The sequence below is a fragment of the Dama dama genome, unplaced genomic scaffold, assembly GCF_033118175.1.
Source record: "Dama dama isolate Ldn47 unplaced genomic scaffold, ASM3311817v1 ptg000466l, whole genome shotgun sequence".
Lineage (NCBI taxonomy): Eukaryota > Metazoa > Chordata > Mammalia > Artiodactyla > Cervidae > Dama > Dama dama.
In genome coordinates this window covers 17,240-28,441 of record NW_026871113.1, presented here as the reverse complement: position 1 = coordinate 28,441, position 11,202 = coordinate 17,240, and the positions used below count along the sequence as shown (strand labels likewise).

Below are 11,202 nucleotides of genomic sequence, written 5' to 3'. Positions count from 1 at the left end.
GCTCCCCTGTCCAGGGGATTTCCCAGGCAAGATACTGGAGTGGGTTACTATTTCCTATTCCAGGGCAACACTTAATGAACACTCACTATGCGTCAGAGTCGATACTGGAAATATAATTGAAACATATCTCACCTTTAGGTGTTTGTGGTTTTTCTCTATTTCTTTTTTCTCCCCTCTCTCTGACACTAATATAGCTCCTATCCCCTAAGTTCCAGAAAAAGGAGGGAGTATCATACAGGCAGAGGAGCTATGCAGAGGCAAGAGATGGAGTTGATGGCTTTGCTTATGGTTCATAGTCTGAGCAAAGAAAAATGCCCTCTATGTTCCTCTCTTGTGTTTACAAATACAAACCCAGCTTTGATACACAAAAAAACAGAAATGTCTCCCAGGTACGTGCTGTACTCAACACACAGATCAGGGATCCTTATTCACCAGTGCAAACAACCTTAGATTTGGAGTTTAAAATCTCATGTCTGCTAATTGCTAGCAGGGTGACTTTGGGCAAATCCCTTCACCTCTTTGAACCTGGGGTTTTTCATTATTAAAATGAGGGGTATAACATCTACCTCATAAAGTGTTTGGAAGATCAAGTGGTATAAAGTAGGTGAAAATTTTTAATCATTATAACAACTTGGTTAAGGCAAATGAAATCTGTATTTGTATTACAGAAGAGAAGAAAAAAAATGGTTATGGAAACCAAATGATTTACCCAAAGTCACACAGGAAATTATCAGAGAAGTCAGCAATTCATCCCATCTCACTCCAAACAGTCAGATGTTCTTTTTTCCATGGCAGAGACAAATCCCATTTCCCCTGCTGCCCTCCCTTTGGGGCTCCCAGACATGGTAAGTAATGCCTCTTCTATCCCCACTGGTCTCAGGGCCTTCTGTTCTCACAGCCATTGGAGTTACCCAAGTCAGCCGAATGTGGGAGGCGTTTGGCTTGCTGGCAATAAGACTGTCAACTCTAAGTCAGAAAAGGAGGCAGGATTTGGAAAGCACTCTGATGGCATGTGGCCACCACTGGAACTACAGTCTGACGACAAAGACTAAAATAAACGGACATTGATATGGATCTGGGTAGGTCTATACTGACTCCAAAATATGAGGCTTTTTATGTGTGCAGGTTGTGTTTTTACCCTTAGAATCTAAGTTCCCTTAGGACAGTCACAGAGGTCTGTGGGTGGCTGAGTACCATGGGTTAAAAAGATACAGAATGCTGACTCCCAGGCCCTAGTCACACCAGGGCCTTTAAAGGGCCAAGGCCAGGTGAAAGACGGTAACTTTCAGAAGATAAGAAGAAGCTGCCCAGTCTTTTTTTTCTTTTTTTAATGTCAGGTAAAAAACTATCATGAGTTTGAGCAAGCTCCGGGAGCTGGTGACGGACAGGGAAGCCTGCTGTGTTGTAGTCCATGGGGTCGCAAAAGTTGGACACGACTCAGCGACTGAACTGAAAAAACCATCTACCAGCAGGAATTCAGAGGCTCTTTTCCCACCACGAAGAACCTCCAACTGAAGGTGGAGGCTGAGCAAAGGGAGCAAGAAGCAGAAGGAAGCAGCAGACAGCTGAGACCTGGCTGGATATTCCAGTACAATCAGGTTTCGCTTCCAGCTGGACGAGTTCTGTCCACCAACATCCTGTCTGGTGAGCTCATCTGTCTGACATGCTGATAATTACATAGCAGTGCTAATTGATTTTATTATTGAATCACACAGAGTAAGACTCTTCCATGAATTTGTGCGTATCAAATCCAGTGTATAATGGTATTAACTCTCCCATGAAAATTCACTATTAGCCTAAGATTTTTTTCTAGTACTTTGAGTTCACCTTGGAAACTCAGGTGAGTCAGTGTCTTATATCTTAAGGAAGTAAGAAATAGACCCATTATCCCAAGGAAAAGGTCCACTGGGAATACAAAAATGGGGACATTTTCTAAAGAATGTGCTTCTGTGACCCTCTTGCCTCTCAGCTGCACATCCATCTACTTAAACTCAGCTTTGTGCTGCTGGGTGCAGTTGGGACTCTGCAAATGCTTTTCTCCTGTGCCATTCAGATCCCTGTTACACCAGTAGATGATGTGGGGTGGGCTAGAGGGTACCTGTAAGGCTGGGCAAGAGACTTGCTTCTCCTTGTTCCTGTCAGCCGCAGTGGGTTTCAGTTCTCAGTTTCACTTCACACTCTCAGAAGCAGCCTCATCACACTTGCTGAGAGATGCCGGCACCGACAGAGCAGTGCTCTTCCCTCAAGGGTCTGAGTCCCAGCTCCTTGGGCTTCTAGCTGTGATGACCCCCATTTCTCCGTGTTGTTCCCCCAGCTCTAGTGATGGCGGTTGTTTCTTCTCCCCACCCCACTGTCCAACAGCGTTCCCTGTTTACCCATTCTGTCCTTCAACATCTATCACGTTGATTTCTCATATTAAATGAGCTGTTAAAATAACTTATGTAGTTTCTACTTTGCTAATGCAGCACATTTGAGAGCCACAACTTCATTTATAAACAGTGGGTAAAAGAGCAGACTCTGAAATCAGTCACACCTGAATAGGAACCCCAGCCCATTTATGCAACTTTGGTAACTTTGGAAAATTTAATTCACCTCTCCAGGTCTCATTTTTCTCAATCACTTTTATTTATTCAACTAACATTTATTGATCACCTGCTAAGTTCCAGGCACTATGCCAGGCAGCAGAGATACCATGGTATGCAAAACAGTCAAGTCCCCTGACCTGGAACCTTCTGTCAACTGAATCAGATGAGATATTGGAGGTAAGGCACAGGTAATCAGCCTTCCTCTCTGCACCACGACAGGGTAGCAGAGACAAATGGGTCTTGAGAAAAGTGCAATGGCTACGGTTCCTCTGAAACTGAGACAAGTGTCTTTTCCTTAACAAGGTTGAAGGTCTTGAACAACATAAACCCGGGGATTCATCGGGCGCTCTTGTCTGTGCCTCCTGTTCAGAGCAGAGAATAAATGCCCTCACAACAGTATCCATCCGAAGGAAATGGGACAAATAACCCTAAACAGAGAGCACTACATAGTGGCACTTTCTAGAAATTCCAAAGAGACAAGGTCCTGTGATACAAGGGAAGAACAAAAGGAGCTACAATGCAGGGGTAGGACTGCGGTCCCGAATGACCATCACCACGGGGTGTGAGTGGAGAAAGACACTAAAAAGCCACCCTTCCAACATCAGTCACAACAAGACTCTTTTTACCATACAGAATATATAACTATAAAATAAATAAGAACTTACTTTCTGCAGTAGGACTATATACCTAGACTGCCCAGGGAGGTGATAAGATGGAAAAGAAAGATTCTTGATTCCATTTAAGGTTGAATCTAAAGGTCCCATGCTGCAGGCAAGGAAAAGTTGGAACGCAATCCCGTCTCCACATTTTGACACAATCCTTCCTTGGACCTCTGCTGACTAGACATCAGGCATATTGAGGCAAGGATGGCTGATATTCTCATTAACAAGGAAGTATTTCTGCAAGACTATTACGTAGCTAAATTCTCCAGAGCCATATCTGCTGCACATTGATACCCTATAAATGCAAACTAAACTCTTCACCCTCAATTTTTTATTCATCTTGACATCACTATGACCATCAAAATCATACAGAAGGAAAACCACCATGGGAAATTATTACTAGAAGGTCTCCTCCACATCCTTGCTCTAGGGCCTCATTATAAATAACTTACTGCCATTGAAGGAATTTAGAGTCCCACAAGGCATGAAAAGCCTGGAGTTTTATTCATAAATAAATGCCAACATTTAAACAATCAAGACAGCTTCAAACTCTAGGACTACTAAAATGAACAGTATGTACTGCCCAGATGATTTATAACGCTTGTGTTTATAGTCTGAATGGGAAGATAATTCAATTCCACCTGAAGAGTCATTATATGGCCAAGCCCAGGAGAAGTACTTTGGATAAGAGATGATATTTCTCAGTTTTCCCATTTCAAACAAATTATTATTTCTGTATTTAGGACATCACCCAGGTAATTCTTTTCATGACTTATAGTACTCTTGAGCAATTAAGGAAATTTATAAGGTGAATGAAGTCAGGGACAAATGCCAAATTCAAAATGATCCACAGAACACCAAAGAACCCCCCAGAGAGCACTGCTGTCTCAGACACGAGGCAAAAATAATCCCTTCTGCTCAAGAAAACAGAGGTGAGCAGTGAGTGTGCATCACAGCGAGAGCATTATTATCCAGCAGAGGCAACCTGCTAAATACAGACTTCATTTCCAAACCAGCCTCCTAACAGGAAATGGGAGCAAAAAGCTCCCTTCTGAGAAGATGGAGAAATAGCAGTTGGCAAAATGTCTTCACTGTGGTACACGCAGCCTTCCCTTATATCCCCCTTTCTGCACAGTCCAATCAGAGGGAAGAAGAACCTGCCTGTTATACATTCCTGCACATGGCAGACGACCAGAGCAGTCAAGGGCAGAGAGGCCCTGGCCTATGGGATCAGCCCCCAGAATTCCTGGGCTTACATACCATCCAGGCCATTGTGATGACTGTAGTTTCTTTTCCCCAAAATGCTCAGAGACGTGTGATTCGGGGTGGCTAGCATCCGCTTGGTGGTTGGGGTTTGCAGGCTTGGTGTAGATCGAATTACATTAGGTTTCTTCGAAGGATGGATCTCTGACAGGGGGAAGAAAGGTTTCTCAACTCAGAACATGGCATTAAAAATCTGTGTGCACTTACCACCGGCTAACAGGCACACATCTTATTTCTTAATGAGCTGAGAGCCGGTTCCTTACGAACCAGCCGGTTTTCCGAAGGACTTGCATAATGAATCAACTTCAAGTGCTGTTACCATGGCTTTGCTTATCAAAAGGGAGCTGGTTCTGCCCCTGCGAGCTGAAGCTCTGAGCTTCATGTTGTGAGTACAAGGAAAAAAAAAAGCCACTTCAGGAGGTCACTTAAACACAAGATTTACTAAGGGAATAAGGGATCTGACTTTTGAAGGAATTAGAAATTCAAAGACTATCTGGAGAGGCAGCCTCAAAAAACACTACCTCTGCACTCCATCACACCAGGGACAAGGCACGCAGCACATCTGGTGTGTGGCAGCTTTCTGAGAAAACAGGATTCCTCCTCTGGGCCTGCACCCAGAATACGGGACCAGGGTCAGTCACTTCCGGCCAAAAGCAGATACAGATGAAATCTGACACCCAACTCCCAATACTAGTGTTAAGAAGCAGCAGAAGAAAAGCTTTGACAGAGGATCTATCACAAAACTGTAAGGTGTGTGTGGTACACATGTGTTTAAGTGAAGTATGTTGCTGTCAGTCACACAGCCCTGCACTAGTTAATACTTTTTGGATCAAGTAGATGGACATAAATTGCAACACTGCAGAAACTGGATTTAAGGACCTCCATCTATTACTAAAACCAGGCAACCTCTTCTCTAAAGCTGAACCTGCTCACTGATCCTGAGTAGCCACCCAGCATGCCAACCATGCACAAGCCACCCCGGATATCAGCATTATGTACTGAAATTTAGGAAGAGCTCAACTGTCTTCACCTGTACGCATTCCTCACTAGTGGAGGATTTTTGAGGGAAAGGCTGTATTCATCTTAGTGTTCCCTAAATAACTTAGTGAAGTGTCTTGCACATAGTAAATACTCAGAAATGTGTTCTGTAGGGAAGTGGTTCAGTTAGTAAGGACAGCACCGCTGTGGGTTTGTCTGGTAGAGACGGAGACCAGTTTGCCCATAGGAAAAACATATAATTACCTATGGAAATGCTAATATGCAATGTCATATTCTATTTCTTATGGTCATCTTATGATCAGATACTTTCCTTTGCAACATGGGAGAGGCTTCTAGGATTAGGCCCTGCAAGGGAACATAGTTAGAAAACTTCATGGACTAGATCACCAAGAGTTAGGTTGTACCTGTGATAACCATGTGATATTTTAGGGGGATATCAAAGCAAGTCTTTAGGCCCTGAAGGAATAAAACAGGAAATAAGGTGGCAAAGTAACATCAAAGAGGAAGCTGTGCACTCTGGCTCCTAGGATGATCTGATAAGGACCAGATAATATACCAAGTTTAAGGCTACACTTTGATTTTTAAAAGACTGGACCTCTTAAGTCTGGACACTTCATAAGTATAAATCTTTGTGACAAAATAATAAGGTTCAATGCAACTCTGAGCACATAGTTCATTTTTACTGAGAAGATGAAAAAGCAAGAAGATTAGAAGCATAAAAACATGCCATTATAGCTCCTAGGTATAATAGGAACCATTTTAGAAACCACTATTCCACAAATTATTTATCTTAAAACTTTGCCCAAAAAAAGTTATTTCTTGGTAATATTACATTATTCTTAATTATTATATTTCAAAATATAAATGGAACTACCATATTTGGTGACTTTCAAGTTAAATAACAGGATAAAAACCAGAAAGCAATACTAATGCTCCCCTTCAAGTAACCTTAATTGGTACATCAAAACTATAAATATTGTTTAAAGGTGGTTTAAACACCAGTTTTATCTCTTTTTATTTAAAAAAAAGTACATGAATCTTTCTCTATTTAAGTGAGGTGGGTTTGAAAATAGTGGAAGGGTTTATATCAAAATATTAAAAATATTCATCTTGGGACTTCCCTGGTGGTCCAGTGGCTAAGACTTCACCTTCCAATGCAGGGGGTGCAGGTTCAATCCCTGGCTGGGGAGCTAAGATATCACATGCCTCGGAGCAAAAAAACCAAAACATAAAACAGAAATAATATTGTAACAAATTCAAAAAAGACTTTAAAAATGGTCCCCATCAAAAAAATCTTAAAAGAAAAAAAAAAATTCACCCTTAAGAATTCCCTGGCAGTCCAGTAGTTAGGACTCAGCACTTTCACTGTCTTGGGCCTGGATTCAATCCCTGGTCAGCAAAATAAGGCCCTGCAAGCCATGTGACGCAGCCAAAGGGAAAAAAAAGAATATTCATCCTTAATTTTATAATAACTTGGGATGGGGACAGATGGTAATTAGAATTATCATGGTGATCATCCTGTAATGTGTATAAATGTCAAATCATTCATGTGGTACACCTGAAACTAATATAACATTGTAAGTCAGTTATAATTCAATTAAAAAAAAAAAAGAATATTCCTCCTCTAATAATTTAGTGATTCTTTTTCCTCTTCTTGCTTAATCTGTATCTATATACATAAATACACATTACATTTTTATTCAATTACATTTTTAGGAAAAGTAAACCTATCTCTAACTCTGTATTATGTTCTCTGTGTGTTTTGGTAATCAAACACTTCTCAAATAAAATAAATCGACTATTCATATGAAGGTATCCAATTTCAGCTACCTGAAAGGCTTACATTTAATATAGGTATGTCAATTTTGAGTAGCCAGTGATAAGATACAGATACTGTTCTCCAAGCTTTTCTTCTATTAAGAAATACCCACCTAAATACCCAATGATACATGCCAAAGGCTTCCTCGTGCTTTTGCTTTTCAGGGGACTTCCAGATAGATCCGCATGTCTGTCTGCATCTGAGGAGAAAGAAACACGGAGACAACCAGTGAGGCTGATTTCTCTGCCTATGCTACACACACCAGAGAAATAAAAGGTGCAAGTGAAAAACAGTACAAAAAAGTCCTCCAGTTTCCTTCATGATTTCCTTTGGGGTTTAAGAATAAACTGGTTCCAGTTCTGGTTCCAAATTACTGAATGGGGTTTTACCTGGGGAACACTCGCTTTAAAGTCCCTTATGAAACAGCTAACACATCTTACAGGCACATGCTTTCTTTCCGTGTTCGCACATCTGTAAATAGTGGAAATATGCTTCCTGTTTAGCTGTGCCATTTCTATATTACAGTAGAGAAGCTTCCATAAAATATATGAGGTGTTATCAGTCCTAATGTAAGATAAATCTGGCATGGAAGACAAAAATGATGGCTGACAAAAGGCAACAGACGTGACCAGCCCTGACCTCGATGGAATGAATCTCTATGGAGGAGTCTTCATCTATCTCGATTAACTTCAGTTCCATTAGATGAGCCTCCCCCAAGTAAAAATGGGCCACTTGATTTTATCACTAGTTTTCTGTCCTTCATATCCTATTATGATGTCATTAGCACTGAGACTGACAAGTTTCCTGTATGCAGACAGGTATTTCATCCAATAGTCAGAATAGTAAAATTCTGTAATGGATATTTGTTCACAAAGTTCATATCACAGTCATTTCAGAGAAAAATAAAGCACACAACACACTGTTTTACTTAGCTGTCATTAGGATGAAGAATAGATGTGAAAGATGGCTGCATCTCATACAAGAGTTAAGTTACAGAGTTCGAAGTGACCAAAATACATGTATTGAAATGCTTTTTTAATTTGCAGCTATTGTCATAAAGCTTAACAGAGTAGCTTTAGCAGATATGATTCTGCTATGTTTATGCCTTTTGTCAAAAATGTCCCTATAGATTTTCTGTGATTGAGACCACATTTCTAGGCCTATACACAGGAACTTTTGACATCCACAGGGATTCTCTGCACAATTAGTGTTAAAATGTATAGTTCAATCTGGAACTTCAAATAATTTAAAATTAAAAATTAACTTTTTCATAAGCTCTAACCCTCTCATCAAGGAAATTCTTCTCCAGTAACTACTAAACAGAAAAAGGTGGGAAAGTAGCATTTAAAAATATTGAAATAGACAAAGCACATAACGCAGAGCCTGGAATCTGAATTATGTATCCCAAGCACTGGCTAATTACTATGCAATCACTGACAACTATAAATGGTCCAATTTCTTCTCCTCCTACTCAGCTGATTTCCTTTGAGGAAAAATAAAATAAAATTACTAAGCTATGAAGCTTTTCACCTGTTGTTGAATAATAGTGATGTTACAGGCAGAAATATAATAAGCATATTTTGGAGGAGTAATCTAAACAAACATTAACATGCAGCCCAAACCCTGCAAGGAATGAACACCTGTCACATCACTATGAATTAATAGTAATAATTCTTTCCCAGTATTACTAATTCATCAAAAATTCAAGTTCTATTTAGGAAGAGGACAAGAGAAAATTATTCTATTAATAAAATAAAGTTTCAATGAATCATCTTAGTATTTCCTCAATGTTTTGGGCAAAAACCATTACTGTATTGTTAGTAATAAGATTTACTTCACTCTTTACTCGTTTCTAAGGCCCAAAGGAAAACTGCCAAAGCGACTCCAAGCGATGAACTCCCACATGACTGTCACCTTGACAATAATCAAAAAAACCCATCAAGAGTCACCAACACAATACCCAAAGACCATTTCACTTTATATTAATATGCTTTTAATTTCTCACTAAATTAGTAGGATTAATTATGCAGTGTTCTAAGTGACAATTTACAGAGCACTTGAGTGGGAGATCAAAGCTCTTTAGAAGGATCCACGTTTCATCAATCATCATTATAAAGGAAGTATCGTTGGTGGCAAGAAAATCAGTCTCAACCACGAATAAATCAAGATGAGAGGTGGGTGCTAAGACTATTGAACATAAAAACTGCAACCATTAAGCAATTATACTGAATACCAGCAGAAAAGAGAAAAAGCTTCTGTCTGGAGGGAGTGATCATAAACGTAGACACTCAGGGCCACACTTGAGCTGGTTAAAAAAAATTGTGATCTGTACTCAAGACCAGGCCAGTGGAACCTTGTTCTCAAGTTATTCACCTAACTCTATTTAAAGAGGATTAATTAGTATGTATTAAAAGCACACAGGGAAAGAATGCAAACTGAGAAATGCCCAGAAACAAGAAAGAATCAAAATCCAGCCAGAGCGAGAACATCCTCATCTCACTCCAAACACTTGACCAAGCATGAGGCGTATTTCCGTGGCTTCTGGAAGGCTGAGCTCTACTTCCTTGAGGTAAACTTGGAAAAAAGTTACCCATTTTTGGGTAACGCAAGGCTATCTTTCTAAGATGTTGTAGAAATATTAGAGGGGAAAATAGAAAGCTTGCAAAAAGTACATACTGAATTAAAATTCACAAAACTATCTCACATGAAAGTCGCTCAGTCGTGTCCGACTCTTCGCGACCGCATGGACTATACAGTACATGGAATTCTCCAGGCCAGAATACTGGAGCGGGTAGCCTTTCTCTTCTCCAGGGGATCTTCCCAACCGAGGGATCGAACCCAGGTCTCCCGCATGGGCCTTCAAAATTGCTATCATAGTAAAACCATTCACAGAATTTTCTTATGAGAAAATTTTTTTATAAAGGCATTTCTAAACAAGACACAAAACCGATGTGCCATTAAAAAAAGAAAAAAAAAGATTCAACTACTTAAAAAAAAAAAAACCAAAATAAAACCTGCTTGGCCAACACAGCATCAAGAAAATCAAAGACAAAACAGGGGAAAATACTGGGTTGGCCCAAAAGTTTGTTTGGGTTCTGCCATACTCGCTTATGGGAAACCTGAACAAAGTCTTTGACCAACCCAATATCTGAATTGCAGATCAAGAGCTAACTACCTTAAAATCCAAAAAAGTTCCCACAAGCTGGTATGATTTTTAACAGAAAACAGGCCAGGGCAAAAACAGTGGACGAAAAAGGAAATACAAATTGTTTTCAAACATATGCAAAATTTTTTACCTTATTCAAAATGAGAAATGCAAGCTGATATAACTTACATGTCACTTACCAACTAGTTAAGGGTTTCAGAGATCAATAACACTGCTGGCAAGGTTCTAGAGAAACAGGCACTCTGTAGACACTGTGGTGGGAGAGTAAATCATAGTTTTTCTAAGGACAACTGGGCAGTGACTAGCAAAATTCAAAATGAAAGCTGCTTGACCCAGATGTTTTACTGTTAGGGATCATATAAGATCGCAAAGAGCTGGACACGACCGAGCGCCTGAGCACACACTGCATACACACACCCGTAAGGTACATATACCAGTCTTAAAAGGTATCTATATAAGAATATTTGTTGCAACATTACTTATAATAGTGACTGGAAACAACCTAAAATGTTTTAAAATAGGGGAACTGGCTCAAGTACAAAATATAGACTATTATGCAGCTGATAAAAGGAGGTAGCTCTCAATGAATTGGTATGAAATGGCCTCCAAGATCCATCAAGTAAAAAAGGCAAGGTACAGAGCAAAGTAGACATTAACATTTGTACAAAAACAAAGAAGACACCTAGTTTGTTAGAGATACACATGGCC

General features: G+C 40.0%; 1 protein-coding gene across 2 annotated transcripts in view; it reads right to left on the bottom strand.

The window, feature by feature from the left end:
• Window positions 1–67: 67 nt before the first annotated feature.
• LOC133053858 (metastasis-associated protein MTA3-like) overlaps window positions 68–11,202 on the bottom strand; it is a 28,231-nt gene continuing 17,096 nt past the window's right edge. The window contains exons 6-8 of one of the 2 annotated variants that reach the window (XM_061138283.1): window positions 7,441–7,527; window positions 4,508–4,654; window positions 68–2,947 (exon numbers count right to left, since the gene is read on the bottom strand). In XM_061138283.1, the coding sequence (XP_060994266.1) occupies window positions 2,922–2,947; window positions 4,508–4,654; window positions 7,441–7,527 (260 nt within the window). In that variant the 3' untranslated portion in view covers window positions 68–2,921. The remainder of the gene's footprint in view (window positions 2,948–4,507; window positions 4,655–7,440; window positions 7,528–11,202) is intronic. The other variant, XM_061138284.1, reaches the window with a different exon arrangement.